The sequence below is a fragment of the Gymnodraco acuticeps genome, unplaced genomic scaffold, assembly GCF_902827175.1.
Source record: "Gymnodraco acuticeps unplaced genomic scaffold, fGymAcu1.1, whole genome shotgun sequence".
Lineage (NCBI taxonomy): Eukaryota > Metazoa > Chordata > Actinopteri > Perciformes > Bathydraconidae > Gymnodraco > Gymnodraco acuticeps.
In genome coordinates, this window is record NW_022991375.1 from 1,556,819 (window position 1) to 1,575,716 (window position 18,898).

The 18,898-nt window shown below is 40.7% G+C and overlaps 1 protein-coding gene across 1 annotated transcript; it reads right to left on the minus strand.

The window, feature by feature from the left end:
- Positions 1-973: 973 nt before the first annotated feature.
- satb1a (SATB homeobox 1a) lies at positions 974-18,337 on the minus strand. The gene is given in 15 exon segments (XM_034241186.1): positions 974-2,071; positions 2,074-2,151; positions 2,154-2,228; positions 2,230-2,322; positions 3,150-3,347; positions 5,654-5,809; positions 7,111-7,308; positions 8,708-9,249; positions 9,857-9,968; positions 11,179-11,302; positions 12,790-12,916; positions 13,000-13,176; positions 13,264-13,493; positions 15,575-15,739; positions 18,302-18,337. Coding segments are annotated over 13 exon segments (2,706 nt in total). The 5' UTR covers positions 13,481-13,493; positions 15,575-15,739; positions 18,302-18,337; the 3' UTR covers positions 974-1,462.
- Between the last annotated feature and the right edge of the window lie 561 nt (positions 18,338-18,898).

The following is an 18,898-nucleotide window of genomic DNA, read 5'->3' on the forward strand; positions in this document are numbered from 1 at the left end:
AACAGAAATTCATCATCCCTAACTGGTACAGACTGTGGGCATCACAACGATTGATTTAATCTTTAATGGGTCTTTTATAGCTGGCTTCTGCTTGTCCTAAAATAGCAGTCTGATAAATGAGCTTCATCTCTTATTTACTTGTTTCGGAAAGTCTTTCCAGCATGATAAATCTCAAACGTCCCCAAATCCAATTCTATACATTGCTTACACACTAAATATAGTCAAAGTGCAAATATCATCTGCTGATATTGTGCGACTTAGGAGGAAAATAACCAGAGAGAAAGAATAGCACAATGCCCTCCAAGCTATCACAGCCTCTGTGTTCCTGCAGATTTTGTCACATGAGGTTCAAATCAGAAATTCCTGGTAATAAACATGATGTCCCTGTTTGTGTGGGTGATGTTAAATAAATAAAATAAAGGGATTTCAAATGTAACATTTTACTTCCATCTCAAAACACATTTATTTTATTTATCGCAGTGAATTTGTTTGTGAAAAAAATTGTTAAATCTGAATTTCACAATACACATAGTCAAATTATGAATACGTCCTTATGTTTACAAATGATAGAGCTGATATTTGATGTACACACTGCACGTCTTCAGTCTCACACTTCTAGTCCACACCCGTTCTTTCATGAAGAAATATTGAACATTGTGCACTCCATGCACGCTTTGTGTCTCTGCTGTAAATAAGAACAATATGACAACAGCAAGATGTGTAGCTATTTTGGGAGAGAGATTTTTAGGTTCATGCACAAACAGAAACATTGTATGTAAACTATGATGTGTTCAGGAGCGAATTAGATCTTTACCAACTCTGTGATCAAAGTTGAACAAAAAAGGAGCGATTTGCAGATTAGATGAATCAGTAACTCATTCGGTCACCTTTGTTAAACACTGCAGTAACAATGCAGATTATTTCCTGTCATTTATGAAAGGATTAAATGCTATATATCATTTACAAATTCAACTAACATAATCAGGATTTATTACAATGTGACAAATAACGACAATGTAAGATATAACAGTGTGATTCCTGAAGGAAACCGTTTTAAATGATTTACGAATATCTGAACACAAATCACAATTTAAAAAAACAAAGTATACAGTATATTTAAAAAAACAGATTGGCAGTGCCACTTTCTACAAGGCATTTCTGGCTTGAACATTTCACCGACCAAATATAATAATAACCCTTTTTTACACAGTGATATGTTATCTGAGGCTCTTTTATCAGGTCCCATTCATCCAGACACAACACAGAACCAATGTGTTGAGACATCATCTGCTCATATAGTCACAGTTATGTTCTGTCTCAATTGCAGAAGGGGTCAAATCACATGAGAGCTTTCTATTGTAGCAGTAGCATCCTTAAGGCTGTGGTAGAAAGTCAGCTTTTAGTCTTTCCACAGGATTTAAGGACAACCAATAGCAAATAGCAAAAGTCTAATGGAATTAGTTTATATGTAACTCTCGTGCTCTTCCTTCATAGTGCTAATGGTTTGAGTGCCGACATCAGAATCTTTAAAAACATCAATCCCGTTTGCTTCATTTCTCCCCGTTTGATTCTCCTCCTGCTCCTCCTTTAATTCTGCCTCAGTCCTTCCATCACCTTCCTCCTCTTGTTCCTCTGCAGGTATGACTGTCTGGGAGAGGTTTGGGTCCGTGCAGCCGTGTTTTTGACTCAGTTTTGGGCTCTGGGTGTGGTGTGGATGCCGGTCATGGTCCTGGCTGTTGAAGAACTTTTGGATGGTGTGTTTGGGCAGGCCCAGCTGAGCGGACAGGGTGTGTATGGCCTCTTCGTCTGGGTCGAGTCCCACGTCTTGAATGAAGCTCTGCAGGATTCCCAGAGCCTCATGGGACACTTTTAACCCCTGGACCTCACTATCTGCCTCTAAACACACCCCAGCCTCACCTCGCTCCTCATCCTTCACGCTGGGCCACTTCATAGTGAGCTTCACCTCCTCTTTGCACTCTCTAATGATGTCACCAATCCCTTCCTCCCCAACACTCCCATTCCTCACCTGCTCCTTACTTTCCATACCCTTCTCCCTCACCCTCCCAGTACAAACCCCAGTCCCCCTCCGAAAATGCTCATCTCGCCCTCAACCCAGTCCTTACTGTCTCCCCTCTCTCCATTACTGCTGCTGCCCTGCCCTGCAGATGCACCCTCACGTGCCCCCAGTTGTTCCCCGCCTCACACTCTGCTGGTGATGCAGCACATGGTTTGCCGTGGAGACAGGTGAGGTCCTGCCTCTGGCTGCAGTGGCTGATGGGGCTGGAGATGGTGCTGCTGCGGCAGAGGAGAGTGGCGTTGGTACTGACAAGAGAAGAAGAGAAAATATGAGGAAAATGCTGTATTTGTTCTTTTTGGATTTCATATTTGTATTAACAACAACTTATTACTTCTGGCAGGGATGTCATGTTTGTCTGTAAGCAAAATAAAGGAAAAACTACTGACGCAATGTTTATGAAACTGTGTATGAAATATTCTCTTAAATCTGTATGTACTTTTTAGCGTGTGTCTGTATGTGTGGGCGAGGGCAGCAGACACAAAGTCTTCTTGTCTTGTTATAAATACAATGGTACTCAATGTAACATAGTGTACTATAGATATACATAGGAATTTTGTATGTTAAATATAAGGTCTGTGTTTTAATCAAGCCATCTATCCATGCAGAAGCTATGTGAAAGATTAGTAACTAATAAGCTTTACAGATCATTGCCTAACGTGGCAATCATTTTTTTCTTTTTTGCACATATTTGGCATTTAGCTGCCATTACTGCTCCTTTTACTTTGAACACCCCAGAGATCTATTGGCATTTAATGTGACACATTATTTTCAACATTTCTGGAAGAATAATATTACAGTACTAATAAATCACTTCTCCTATACAGATAGAAGTGCCTCCAAGAACAAAGTCAGATCACCTCTTGATAAGAGCAGGCTCCCCTACAAAAAAAGGACGATTTAGAAAGTTATTAACCAGTTATTTATCTGCTAGCCTTGCTGCTTGTGTTTCCATTTTAATTTATTCCTAACAGCTGTTTCTATATCTGACAAGCGAGATATACCGAGTCAGAGTGTGTAGAGCAGCGTGTGTGTGTGTTGTGATGCTGTGTTTATCTTGTCTCTGCTCTCTCACCAGTGTGCTGTCGTTGCTGAGCAGTGTCAGCCTGTCAGAGTGCTGCTGAGCCGTGCTGCTGCTCTCCTGCTCGTAGATGGTGTCTCGTTCGGTCTGCGACAGGCTGAGGAACCGGCGGATCATGCACAGGTTCTCCCACAGGGTCCGGTTATCTGGGTTGGGATCCTCTTTCCAACGCAGCAGCTCACACAGCCAGCCCTACAGGAGGAACACTCACACTTATTTAAAAGCACTATGCAAACATTTAATAAATGATCTCAAACATTCTAGTTGTATGCAGATTTAGGGGCCTGACAGGTCAATAGATAGACCGGGCATCTACAGTATGTCTGGAGAAGTGTATGGGTACAGATTACTTCCTTTAAATGGAGCTTCTACTTGATTGTAAAGACATTTTCTTCTCAAGGTAAGCTAAGCTATAACCATGCAACACACCTTTAAGCACTGCACGCAAAGGCCTTAATACGTTCATCTGCAAATTAGCAAGTATAAAAAACAGGAACATATTGGGGGACTATAATATAAACAAAGCCAAATTATTACTTATTAAGCATTTTTATTATTTTTTACTTTATGCCTTTTTTCGTCAGTATTTGTTATACACTCTATGTGTATATTTAACCTCTTCAAATAATGCATGGACACGTTTTGTATTTTATTGTATGTATGTCAACATACTTGTCGTGTAATTTTGATCGTGGCCGGGTCACTATTGAACATTATTTTAACTAATTTGGTTTATAATTTGAGAGGAAATCTACATTAAAAACAACTCTAGGTCAGAACAATCTGTGGGGTGATTGGTTTGGAGCAGGAGTTCAAACAAAGCACAAATATAATTCAGTTTAAAAGGACTTTTTTGGAAAACTATGAGAATGAAGAAAGGTGATTGAAGATGAGAAATTATTGTAAATGTATGTATAAATGTAAATATGTAAGTAGGGATAACTTGCAGAAATGATTAACCAATCATTGATCAGCAGTAAGTAAGGGGTGGGAATTAATAAGCATTTGCTTCCTCCTGCTCCCTTTCGGACATATGATTTATTATTATGAATATATTTTTTGAATATATAAATATTATTATGAATATTTTGTTGAATATATAAATATGATTATGAATAGTGATAAATACTGTATTTTAACAATATGGTATTCTGTTTTTCACATTTGTTTTTTTTATCTGTTCGAAACAAAGATGGAAATGAAATTAAATCTATTTTAAAGTCACAGCATTCTTCTTTTTCATTTACCCTCACATCCATTTTGTGACTAATCAGAATTTAAGAAGATACAAGTAGTAATAACTGCAAAGTTAAGGTCTAGTTTCAACCTTTCCCTGGTCTATAAACTATAAATTCACAATAATTGATTAAAAAAAGGGGTTATGTTGAAAAGCAAAGCCAAAAGATGATGGAGAGATTTTCCTATTAACTCAAGTTGTTTTCTGCATCACGACAGAAAGGAAGAAACTTGTGAGTGGCAGATTGAGTAACAAAAAGCCAAGCTAGTTTCAAATTCATGAACTGGAACATGATTACATTTGCAAGCAAGCTAAAAAGCACACACACACACACAGATTCACAAACCCACACACACACCAGCACGCGGTCACACACCTACACACACACTCACACCTGGCTGTTGCCCAAGTCTAGCACACAATGCCATCCAGATGCACAGTGCAGATAGAACAGAGAGATCCAGCATGGTTCTGCGTGCCAAACACTCGGGTAATACAGAGAGAAAGGGAGCGGGAGAGAGAGAGAGAAAGAGGACATAGAGAAAGTGAAGTAAAAAGGGAGGCCAGCGAAGAGATGGGAAAAAAACCTCAGGGGTTTTGGACCACCTGTCTGTACTGGCTGACCGCTGAACGACCTCTAAACCGCTTCATGATGAGTACAGAGAAGGGAGAGAGAAGGAAAGTCAGAGAGAAAGACAGAAAGAAAGAAAAAAAAAGAAAGGAAGGAAGGAAAATGAAAACTGGAGACATACACGAGAGGAGGAGAAAATGAGACAGCTGAAATCCCCCCATTCCATGAAGGGAAATTATCCTCAAAACAAAAGGCAATAACAAGCTTATGGGGCCGCCATAAAAATGAGAACAATAAAAATGTGAATCAGGCCTGTGTGTGTGTGTATGCGTATTAGTGCATTTGTTTGCCAGGGTGTATGTGTGTGTTTTTGGGATTGCTTGCACATGCTCGTTCAGTGTGTCTATGTGCAGAAATAAGTGGTGTGTACGTATGTGTGTGTGCACGGGTTTTTGTAGTGCGACAATTAAAGCGATAATTTAGGACAAAATAGCAGCCTGATGCACCGATGATAGTCCTCTGCAGAGTACAGCTGCTAGGTTGATTATCTGGGTTTCTACACACACTAGTTATCCCAGCTTTAAATGAGAAGATGGATTCATCGCATCATGGAAGCTGCATTTGAACAATCAAGCAGTGCAAACTATTGGATGCAATATGTGTGTGTTAAAGATCAGACACCAGAAGTACCTGACTCTTGGAGACGGAAACTTTTGCAAACAGAGCCTGAGACACCTTGGCTCTCTTCATCTCGTGCTGAATGTCCTCGTAGATAGAAGCGCTCACATTGAGTACACAGCTGTCTGTCCTCAACCCTCTGTCTCCTAAAACTGGGGACAGTCTCGCCTAAGAAGAGATACACAAGAGGACACAAAGACAAGTTAGTAAGCTTTAGCGGCATTTGCTGCGATGTGAAATAATCCAATACCGAGCTAAGACACACACACTTTTAAAGGAGGTACTGTCAACCCAGTGACTTCCAGTTGGCCATGTATGTACTACCAAATGATGGATTGTATTAGCTTTTTGGTAAGCTAGTTAACGAAATGTGCTCAGGAATTCACCTCAATAAAAAATTTCAAATTAAAATGTGTAATTTCCAAATCCAATAACATCCTTTTATCAGCAAGCCAATCACGTACAGAGGGTACAGACTATAAAGTGTTTTGCCACTGTTCGCTATAGCTACCTAACGTTTCTTCGGATCCAGTGAAAGATGCCAAATAGATTGTATTTTTGGGATATGGCCCTTTTTCAGGAAAACCTCCAAACCGTGTGGTGAGGAAATATAAACTTGAATACATTATATTTGTATATTTTAAACATTCATGATGGCAGGCAGTGAGGGGGGAGGGTTAGCAGAATATTTATGTTTATCATTACAGCTGAGAGGAACAACACAGATTTTCATTATTTTTCTCTTAAATTAAAAAAGTATTGTTTCGTATTTACTTTATCAGAAGTGGGTTTTGACTAGGAAATGGGAAGCCAGTGAGGGATGCTGTCCTTTAACAAACCCTAGGGGGTGTGCTCTGGGTGGAAAACATGAACAAATGCACACGATGTTCAGTGGAAATGTAGCTCCTCCCTGGCAGGAGAAGCAGCTGGCAACTTCATGTATATATGCATGCCCCTCTCCAGGTTCTGAGGTGGAGCCGCAGCGTAGAGCACAGCAGCAGAACATATCAGAATGGAAATATAAGCTATGAGGCAGGATTCATTAAAAACATGGCTAGAGAGGAAGCTGGTCGGGTCAGACTAACCTACTGCCACAACACGGTTCATACAGTACAACCTTTCCAGCACTACAATTTGGAAAAATGTAGGGACATAAGAAGAAAAAAACCGGCATCCTTTTTGTCATTAAGGCATCTGTTAGCAGGCAACTCTTATCTATTTTCGCAATATGTGATGTACAGTATGTATGTCAGGGGTCTGTGACATTCACAACTTCAACAACGACTCCCTGATATGATGATTTAGATTTCCTGTTGACTATGACCTTTACCTGTCTTTGGTAAATTAAGATTCATCCCTACAGTACATTTGAATTGTCTAGCACTCTTTGTCTTTTATTTCCACTTCCCTATTCAGTTCAAACATTTCACAGCAGCTTTGTGACACTGATTTCCTGTCTGCAGACTGACCTGTGTGGATCTCGGTGGCGTGTTATTGCAGCCTGGGATGAATCCAGTCAAGGTTCTGTCTTTCTCCTCCAGGTAGATGCGATCCCTCTCAGCCTCGTGCACCTGCAGGAAGCTGTACATGGCCCGCAGATTGACCAGCAGAGACTGGGAGGCGTGGTTAGGGTCCTCCTCTTTCCGCAAAATCTCCGACAGCAGACCCTGGTAAAGACACACAAACACACAAGTTACTCATTGATTGGTATTGGGGAAATAATACACAATAAATTATAAATTCACATGTCAAATGCATTCAGGCATATTGATGTAAATCAGATTACTATTCAAATAAATGGATAGTTGGTGTAAAAAGTAACCATCTAAATGATCTTGAGGCTGTTGTTTATTCCTTTTTTGTGCATCAAATAAAAAACACTTGAAATCAATGTTTAAGATTTTAGGAAAATATAGAACTGCCTATATGTTTCATGTGGTGGCTAACACAACGTTTCTCATATGCCTCAAGGATTTTTTTGAAAAGCTCCTTATATCCATATTTGGATCTCATTCAAAGAGGCACCTTATCAAGTTCCTGCGGTTTAGTGTTTCACAGCTATATATGATACAGAGCCAGTTCCCCATGTCAGTCCTAAGCACGCCACTCGCCTGTAGAGCTTGTGCAACTCTGGGTGTATCTGTGTATGCAGGAAAGCGTTTAAACATGCTGATTGTTGGGCTTCCGTCCTGACAAGAAATCAGATTTCACGTTGGCAGTGAAATGGAAAGCAAGGAAAGAGGTTTTTTATTCAAATCATGGATCATCTTTGGATCCACCCAGCAAACCCCTCCCTCCAAATAGACGGCGGCTTTAAGGTGAATCGCCAAATGACAAATGTTCCCATCACTTCTATATGGCATCTTGGCATCATGCCCAACTTGTATGGCTGGCACCGGAGCACCTTGGACTTGGCAGTGGGGAAACATGGGGGTGGATAATAACTAGCTCTGCTTATTGTGATGGAAATGATAATGACGGTAATAATAATAATAACAATGGGCTTAGCCTGTCCTCTGAGCCCCTTTATGTGTATGTGGTGGTGAATGTAAGATGATAGACACAGATTATGTGGCATTTTAGTGTTAGAAGCGAGATATGGAAACAAAATGAGGGAGACCAATGGAAGAAAAAAGGGAAAGATTTTTTTTTTTTAAACTGTTCAAGGGGTTTTTAGAGGGAAAGGTTGAACGATGAAGGGACAGTACAACAGAAGAAGAGGTAGAGAGGGAGACAGTTTCCCTCCACGGGGTTGTGATTAGTTGGCCCAGCAGCTGCTTCAGTGCTGGCACCAGCTTTGTGCTGCAGAGGGCTGGCAAAAACACACACACACACACACACATACACACACATGCGTACACACATGCATAGGGGGGAGGGGGCACTGCGGCAAAGGCCATGCCAATGTGCCAACCATCAAACACACATTCACAGAACACTCTTTACTAAAACCCTAACACCAGAAAACAGTCCCAAACGATAATCACCCACAAGCAGTTGCAACCCCTTCTGATTTTCAACACCTCTCATGCAGATCACAGTCTCCGTACCCCCTTACTTCCGTACCTGGGTCCTGTTAAAGGCCACTCGTGCAAAGACAGCTTGAGAGATGCCTGCTCTCTTCAGTTCCTCCCTCACACAGTGGTAGATTTCAAATGGCACGTCTGACGACCCAACAGAAGACCCAGCCAATGTCTGGGTTTGCGTCCCGGCTACAGGGCCTCCTCCTGGGCAGCACTGGGCCTGCTGTGGGGCTTGGGAATCAGGGGCTTTGGAGAAAACCATTGGAGGAGGGGGAGGAATCACTACCGGCGGGTGGTTGAGAAACTGCTGTGGGGACGGTGAGAGACCCTGGCCAGCTAGCATGCGGCTAACAGCATACTGCTGGTTGAGAAACTGAGCCATCACCAGCTGCTGGTTGACCATTTGTGAGCTTAATGGCTGGGTTACCAACCCGGGGGGGCGCCTGCCGAGCGGGGACCGGCCACATATGCTGGCTACTTCTCCATGAGAGAAAAACATGGTTGGGCTCTGATCAGCTGGGCTGCTTGTGATTGGCTGCTGAGTGAGGGTGATATGTGCAGTCTGGTCAGAGAAGCTGTCAATATCTGGTGCAGGAAAAGGAAAGCAAAGACAGATGTTACATTATTATCACATCAAATGCAAACAGTGAGTCCTAAATAAATACTAGATACTAATTCCCTAGCAGGTTTGAGTGATAGGATTAGGGTAACATCTAAACTGAAGTATACTTAAAACAGACAGCATGCAAACAAAATATGGTAGATTTTTGAGTGAGCTGCCAGTGGACACCATTTGTTTTGTTTTGTTTCAAGATACCAAATATGTCAGTAATTAGCTTTTATGCCTCTTTAAAAAGGTAAATGAGAAAAAATAAGTTGATGGAGACATTAACACCATCAGCCTGACCAAAGGGAAACTCATCAGTGGTTGTGGTCTTAAAGGCATGCCACTCTATTCTTCCACAATGCAAGAGAGACACCATGGATGTCTAGATGTCTGATGTTGCACATATTTCATGATTTACTGTAAGTATAACATAGTTGGTCTAACTTCTAAAACAGTATACTGCCATGATGTCTACATACAGTACTGTACATACCACATAGAATAAGTATGTAGTATGGATTAGGGACATGCTGTGAGACTTATTAGGCACACTTAATGTTTGCATAATTGATTGAAGACCCTCACCCTTGAAGCATTTGGTCTTCTTGAAGTGCTTGTACCATCGACCAAACTCGTGACACTTGGCAGCTGAGACATTTGCATAGTAAGTGCTATTTACAATAGATGATATCATACTCTGAAACAGAGGGGAAAAGACAATAGAAATTCATTACATTTTCCAAGCTCCTGCTATGGGCGGCCTGGGTGTCTCAGCTGTTCACACATCTGATATTAATGAACTGAGATCTGTGTTATTAAAAAGACCCCCAGGTAAATAGGATAATAAAGACAGATGAGTGTGTCAGAGTGTTAGCGTGTGTGTTGTTGTTGTGTGTGAGTGAGTGTGTGTGTGTGTGTGCAATCAAACAAAACACTGTATAGGTCATCAGAGACTATGCCTCTCTCTCTGTCTGTCTGTCTGTCTCACTCACTCTCACTCACTCTCACATTTTCCCCTAAGACCATCCTGTGCAATCTTTACATCTGATTACACCTTTCATCTTCTTGTATTTATTTTAATCTGCCTCTCGCAAACAACAGCGGGGGGGGGTTATAAAGGGAGTGATAGGAAAGAGAGATAGACAGAGAGAGATATGGGGGAGAAAAGATGGGGAAGGGAGGGTTTATAGTATTAGATCTGCAGAGAAGGAAGAAGTCTGAAGAAAAAAGGATATAGGGAGCATTTTTTCCGCTTTTTCAAAATGTAGATGTCATACACACCCTCAAATAACAGATAGACTAAGATGATAATTATAAATCTTATTAAAAAGGTCTTTCCCAAATACTGCATGATTAACGTAAAATTACTTCTGCAATTGTCTCTGTTTTTGATTGATTAAACAATCAGGATTTTAAAACCAGATTTGGGCATTATTGCTGAATCAGAAGCTAAATACCAAAGAAGGTGAGTGGTGGACAGATAGAGTGTGGCAGAGCTAGGCAGGGGGTGAGGCAGGGGGTGAGGCAGGGGGTGAGGCTGACAGACAGACAGAGTGACAGGCAGACAGGTAGGCAGTGAGGAGAATCGAGATATGCAGCAGCCCAGGCAGGAAGGCTTTTAAGAGATATCCATCTCTCTTTATCTGCTTTCTCTCTCGCTCTGCCCCCACACCTTATCTACCTCTGCATCTGGACTTCCTGTCTAACTATTGGACCACGTGCCTTATGCGTCAAAGTAGGCATAAACACATACACAGACACAGATTTGCAGGTCATGGAAGGGCAAAGACATTTCATGCAAACCTCGAACTACAGTGCAATGTCTCTTATGTTTTCTTCTTGTATGCGCTAAAAATGTGTGTGTGTGTGTTTGTGTGTTTGTCTGTGTCTGTGTGTGTGTCTTGTACCTGGGACAGGGGGCACTCCTTGGCCAGGGAGCTCTGGTTCATGTCCTTCAGGAGCTCCTTCAGAGCGTTTCTCACCGTGGAGTGACTCCACTGCTCGGGTGGTAAGTCCTCCAGTTTGGGACAGCTAGTAAGGGAAAAGGAAACACTTCATTTAATTTCCATCTTCATTTCGAACAGATTAAAGTAACAAATGTGAAAAACAGAATACCGTATTGTTAGAATATAGTATTTATCACTATTCATAATAATATTTATATATTCAACAACAAATAGTCATATTTATATATTCAACAAAATATTCATAATAATATTTATATATTCAAAAAAAAATATTCATAATAATAAATCATATGTCCGAAAGGGAGCAGGAGGAAGCAAATGCCTATTAATTCCCACCCCTTACGTACTGCTGATCAATGATTATCCTTTAAATCATTTCTGCAAGTTATTCCTACTTACATATTTACATTTATACAGACATTACAATAATTCCTCATCTTCAATCACCTTTCTTCATTCTCATAGTTTTCCAAAAAAGTGTTTCTGTACACTCTTTTAAACTGAATTATATGTGTGCTTTGTTTGAACTCCTGCTCCAAACCATTCCATACAATCACCCCACAGATTGTTATGCACATACTTCTCACAGTTGTTCTGACCTTCAATAGAATTATCTTTATATATTTCCCTTTAGGTCCAGTGATTTCTTGTTGCACTTCCATAAAGATGTGAAAATCAACGAACTGGCTTTTAGTATCCTCTATGGTTAAAGCTCTTAAAACGCTGTATCTATAAGTCCCACAATGTAACTTTATGGCATCGTTGATAAGACCCTGATGTCTTGTTCGGGTTGTTTCCTCAGATTTAAGAAATCTCTTTTTCAGAGCCACAACTATTTTCACAGGCTGAGTATTTCTTCTTGTAAACTGAACATCATCCAGTCTCAAACACAACAGTTTCAAGAGTGCCAATTATTGTCTGGGCTGTGTATGAAATAGAAGAAACTCATGTGAACACAGGAAACATATGTTGCCATGTCACAGTCGAAAAAATGGGTTGTAAATAATAAAGTTAATGAAGTCTGAATTCATGTTACTGCCTACCATTGTTAATTATATAGGTATCACCTGTGGTTTTCAAATATTAAATGATCTATTGTGTCTTGTGATGATAAATGTGCAGCACATGTCCTGACACTCATGGTGGATCTGACACAACTTATATTAGTTGTGCAACTAAACCGCCTAAAAAAAATTGGGCATTGATTGCTTAAAAATGATACACTATAACTCTACATAATAATTGCAACAAGCAAGCAAAATAGCCGATTCAATCTAATCTAATGGCATCCAGATTGAATAAAACAAGAGATGTATCATTCCCTGCTGGGTCTGGTTTGCCCATGCCCTTTGGTCATTTCCCTTTCTTAATACAAGTAATACATGGTGGTGGCTTCTGCAGCATGCACTATGGTGAAAGGCTGGGAAATAAAGAAACCAGCCTTGCCACTAATGGTCACATTCACACCGCCTGATTATTGTAAATCCACGGACAGGATGTGGTTTAAATCTTAACTGTAGCCAGAAACTAAAATAGATGTGATCCCCCTACCTGTGCAGCTGTATTTTAAGTGTGATAATATGGTGAAGATCTTGCAGCATATCAGCCACGGTGGCATCAGGAGCATCTGTCACACAGGACAGCGGCACCGGGTTCCACCTGCCCACCTGGATCAGACCTGAACACAGTAACACAATTATGAATAATGTGAGTAACCAATTTGTATGTAATTGATTATCTTTGCAAGTGTCTGTGATGTACCTCTGGCCTGTGCAGCAGAGCTGTGCGAGTAGCCCAGTGTTAGCAGAGCCATCTCTATCAGCTGGTTGAACAGCAGATCTCTCTTGACCAACACAAACTCAGCGTGTTCTTCTTTCCTCTCCACCTCCAGAGGATTTTCTCTGTGCTCCACCACACAGAAAACCGGCAGCAGGCTCCCTGAGGTAATGGACAAACAGTTATTAGACATATCGGATAACACAGGAGTCATAATGCACTGAAAACCCAGTCTGTAATCCCATGTACCTTTGCTGTGCCAGCTCTTGCTCTGGGGCCTCACTGGGGTGGGTTTCTGGGACAGGCAGGGGTTTTTGGCCACAGGACTCCCCTGACAGCTCCTCTCCTGCGTCGAGGGTCCCGCTCCGTTTTGTTCCAGTCGAGCCAGCTTGGCAGGAGGCGGCCGGGGGTCTACAACCAGATCACTGCCCTCAGGTTTCTTGGCTCCATTACACAGGGCGGCCATCTGTGGGCTCACACTGATACAGAGACACAGGCACATTACAAATCAAACAGTGTTCGAGGAAATCTAATGAAACAGTATCATACAATCTTGATAATATGTGTGTAGTGTAGGCAGCAGTGAGATTATGGTGATCTGCTATATGTTCCAAAAGAGTGTTATCTAATTTATATTGAAAAATAACTTTTGCAATGACAAACAGTGTCCTTGTAAAAATGTGTCCATGGGATAGAATAGGCTGCATGGGTCTTTACAGTAACTAAGTAATGACATCATTAAATATAAAAGGAGTATATTGATACTGTACCTGGCGAGCATCACACAGTGAGGAAAAAAGCAGTTTCAATCTTTTACAGTTAAGTCTTCTAACAAGAAAACTGGGTAACAATTTTTGAAAAACACCTACACACAATGATATCCGGATCAGTTGTTGTGGATGACCTTCAGCCAGATGCAGCGATTAGGATAACCCTCTAAATCCAGTAAAAGTCCAGTGAATGATGGAGCGCAGTTTCCCATAATAAACCAGCTGTCATCTCAGGCGCGCCGCTGCAAAGCAAGAGCGATTCAGTTCATCCTCGGCACCTAAATGCGCGCTAATTGTCCCACGTCTGATTCTGCTGAAGTTTGATCGAGGAGAAACCAACCTGTTTCAGTCGGCACAACGTGCAAATCCGACCTGCCATCACACATTTACAGCCCGTTTCTCTATGTAGATATCGGCTGTATCCATACGTTATCCTCCCTTTTATTGATCTCCAATTCAGGAACAAAAACGCGTATCTTTGCTGTCTGTATTCGTCCTTTTCTTCACAATAATCGCCCGTTTTACATCGGCATTATTTCGTGTTTACTGTCCAAGTTTTGCCTCTGATCGCCCTTTATCTCCGTCCGCGTTTCGCTTTTCGGTGTAACGATACATTGGCCTTAGAGCAAGTTGAGAGCGACCCCCCATCCAGAGCACCGGGGCATGCTGCTTCTGTGGATCCGGCTATGGAGAGAACAATGCTCGGTTTGCAGATCCCAGAGAGCATACACTATAATATATGAGGCAACAGCGGTGACTCCGGGACAGCAGTTGTTGGTTACACTTCAGAGCTCTATGCGCACGCGAGAAGAGGGAGAGAGAAAGAGAGTGGGAGAGAGAGACTCCCACACCCACACAGACTAATAAATACGCGGACCCAGCTGCATTAGCATATGGTGTAATAATGAATTCACTAGCGCGCTCCGTAAATGTATTAAATGTGACAATTGCGCATAAATCTATTTATTATTTTCTGCCGCATGCTGTGCACGCACTTATTATTGTCTTTAGGGTATGGAGCTCTCCATGGTAACAAAATGGAGCAAGTGGCTGACTGATATTAACTTTTGAACGTTGATGTGTTATTGTCACTAGATTAACTATGGCTTATGACTTATATGTAGGCCTGGATAATTACAGTGTACGAATGTGCTCTATATCCAATTACAATTATACAATAGCCTACTATAACAGCCTAAAGTCATCGCTATACTATACCACAGTAAAATAGGCTATGCATGTTGCTTACAGTACTATAAATATAGAATAGTATCATATAGTAAACTGTATATAAAGAAAAGCATATTGTTGTGGTTCAGCGGCTTATACTAAATGATATGATGTCATAATATTCACTTCTAAAAAGGTAAAAGTAGAATAGGCTGCATATTATATGGATGTCCATTAATACCAGTATAGTATAATACAGGTATTTAGGAACTATTGCTCAACAATACCCTATACTATTCTTTACAGTTAAATTCCAGTATAGTAGTATGTTATAGTATAGTACAATCAATAACAGGATAGTATAGTATAGTATTGCCAGTATAACACACAGTATAGTATAGTAAAGTATAGTATAACACAGTATAGTATAACACAGTATAGTATAGTATAATACAGTATAGTATAGAATATCGTTATATAATCAGATGTAAGTTCTAGATATATAGATAAAGCAAACATCTTTCTAAAAACAATAATTTTACTCTAATAGACTAATTTGAATGATACTGTAAAATATCAACGAAACCTAAAAGAAGACATGAAAGGAAACATCACTGTACCTCAAAGTTGTGAGACTGATGAATCCGTTGGCTGAGAACACAACTTATCTTCTGTTCCCAGAAACTTTCAGACAAGTATCAGCAGACCTCTGTGGACGAGAGGCACTTCTGGAGTCTGAACACTGTGAAGGTATCACAAAGCAAAGGGTGGCAGGTGTTGAGTGTCTGTGAGAGACAGAAAGAGAGAAGAAGAGTCAGAGATCTATCATTCTGGCAGATAAGAGTCAAAGACTGGCCCCATGAAATCTTACACCGGGCTGGTCACAGGTCTGTTTTCTCTGCAGAGGAAACGGGTAGATGGGTGGATGTTGTGCAATCCGAGTGTATGTTTGGGGAGAGAGAGCATGCTCTACTACTTTTGACTAATTAAACAAAGTGAATTAGCTATCTCCCCAGCCAGAACGAGTCATGGCTGGTTACACATCATTCATCGTGACTAATTTAAAGAAAGAGATGTCACTCAGCTGGATGGAAATGTGTTTGTGTGCACTCCAATTGAACCTCTGGGTATGTAAGAGTTCACTGTTTTGCGTGTGTGTTTGAGAGATATTTAGTACTATGTTGTGTGCACCTGTGCCTCTGAGGGTTGATATGTTCATAAGTCTCTCTCCCTGTCACCCTCTGCTCTACTATTTTATCACTGGCTTGATACGTCGTCAATGAGGCTGGCATGCTAAATGATAATTAAGACCATTACACGCTCACAGAGCATGCTACCAGTGCAGCACACGGCTCCCTCCTCCCTCGGAGCCTCATCTCACGGGACACCCTACTACTCACAGTCGTGTATCTCTCCAAATTAGGTTAGATTTTCATTCCACCTCATTCGCCATGGATGTGATGTGGTTATTATAAACTCATGATATGGTTAGTGAGCCTGCTGCCATTAGATGGGCGGAGAGGCATCATGTTGGAGCGTTAAAGGGGAAATGGATTGCCAACACTCAGTATTGCACATCTCTGTTTCTCTTGCCCGTGCATATGTGAAGTATGTTTGCAGATGCACACTATGATACACGTAATGTCATAGAAAACACACAGAGATTCACAATACAAAGTTAGAGTTTGTGCAGATTGACAAGCAAACTAAACGATCATCTACTCAAAGTGTATAATACCATCTCCAGTGCAGTGGTTGAGGAAATAAAGTACTGTACTTACTGTAGGTACAATTTTAGGTACTTTTCTTGAGTATTTCCACGTATTGTCTTTATGTTAACCGCAATACATTTCAGGGAAATATCTTACCAAAGTGTTAATAATCTTACATCCCCTAAGATTACCTTGAGACCTTTTGAAGGGTGCCATCCCTTTGGGTGGAAAATACTGGACTAAACTAACTGTACTGTCTTCAGGTAATAAAATGTGTCCATTTGAACCCAGTACATCAGTGAAATGATACTTGCACCTTGATGCATCAGTATTGAAAATATATCTGTATGTAATAATATACAGTATCAATCACTGCCTTTTTTTAAATGTTACTTCAAATTGAGTATTACTACATGTTAAACAAGGATCCATGTACTTTTTCCACTGTCCTTGTCTTGTCTGCCTTTAACCTAAAACACCTTAACCCAGAAACGTCTCTATATAGACATATTACATGTCCATACAATGGTGTTATCTGACATTGTGCCAGAACCAGGCTTCAAGAGAATTGACGCTCCTCAGGTTTCTCCCCTGTTAATGGACCAGCGCAGGTATCAAATATTGGCTGAAAAAAGCCTCAGGTTAAGGCGGTTTTGATGTATACAAATCAGGGAGTCTGTTACAAAAGAGGGTCATTCTTTGAATACAGGGACCTCCAGATTTCAGATGAGATTGTGAGCTCGGGATCAGAAGGATCCGTACCAACTAAATGGAAAAAATGATGGGTTTTGTTATGTAGTTAGAGGGTTTTCAAGCTTTTGTTTGAGATAAAGATGAGAAGACAGAATAAAGGACAAAAGAGAGACATCGGGTACGAAGAGAGCATGAAGTGTCATGGGACATTTTTCTGTTTGCTTGTATAGGATATGAGCAAATATAACAAGGATGTATAGGATGACTTTGGCAATGAGCGATGATTGCATTGTGTGTGTGTGTGTGTGTGTGTGTGTGTGTGTGTGTGTGTGTGTGTGTGTGTGTGTGTGTGTGTGTGTGTGTGTGGCTTTATACATGCTGCACATACAATATGGACCATTAGCTTTGTCAAACTATCTGCACAAAACTTATGGTTGCATCTTTAAACAGCCAAGCCCACTTCTTGTATGGCACCTGAGGGCATCATAAAAACCACAAAGTTAAAATGCATGCACAATGTTTCCTATGCAATGCAGCAAGGGAGTCTTAAAGCATAAATGCATAACTGTATGGTATGCAGGCACAAGGCCAGATCTGATAAGAGTTTAATCAAGACGGGTGATAATGAAACTAGAGAACAGAGAGAGACAGAAAAATACTTATTCCTGTAGTGTGTTTGTTAAGAAAAAACACATCACAAATCTTGTAACTGTGTGACTTTAACATTTAACTGATTAAATTGATCAGGTGGTACTGATGCTTATGACGTTTCTGTCATATTTAATACACATTGTCAATGTTAAACCTCTTGCTGTTGTTGGTTGTATTTGTCTTGTGTCGTAGCAGCTTTCTAAACAGCTGTGGTCTAGAGAGAATAATCAGTAAGGTAACAAACGTACAGCAACACAATATTCGTAATAAAAGCAATAAGGATCTTTATACTTGCAAGTATGACGTCTCCTCCAAAAGAGCACGTACCTTTCTGAGTGAAACAGTCTCTCTTTATAAGAGGACATCAAAGCAGATTTACATTACAACAACATTCTTGGAGGCCAGCTTATACCCCCTCTGATACAGTATGCAAAACCTTCACTCAATACAAGACAATGGGATATCCAGATACCCCTCAGCCACAGTATGCAAAAACCTTACCCCCTCTGTTGACCACACATACATTTAAGAATCTCTCCCATGCTGTGACCTAATCAGAGGAACAGTTTACAGTCTGCAATGTTAATACACTTGATCACACAATTTCCATAACACTTGTTTACCATAAAGGGACTACAACTGCACAAGGACAATACATGAGCCTTAAACCTCCAGTATGGATCAATTGGTAAATATATTTGGCGACTCCTAGTGGTAGAATAAAGAAAGACACCTTGTTTAGTATTTTTTATTCAAATAGCTTTGCACTATGTATTTCTGAAATAGAAATAGAGACGTTGATGTAGGTTATATTAACTCTCTCATGAGGTTAAACTGTGAGCAACACAAAGTGTGTGTTTGAAGCGGTGATTAGGCTTAAATATGCAT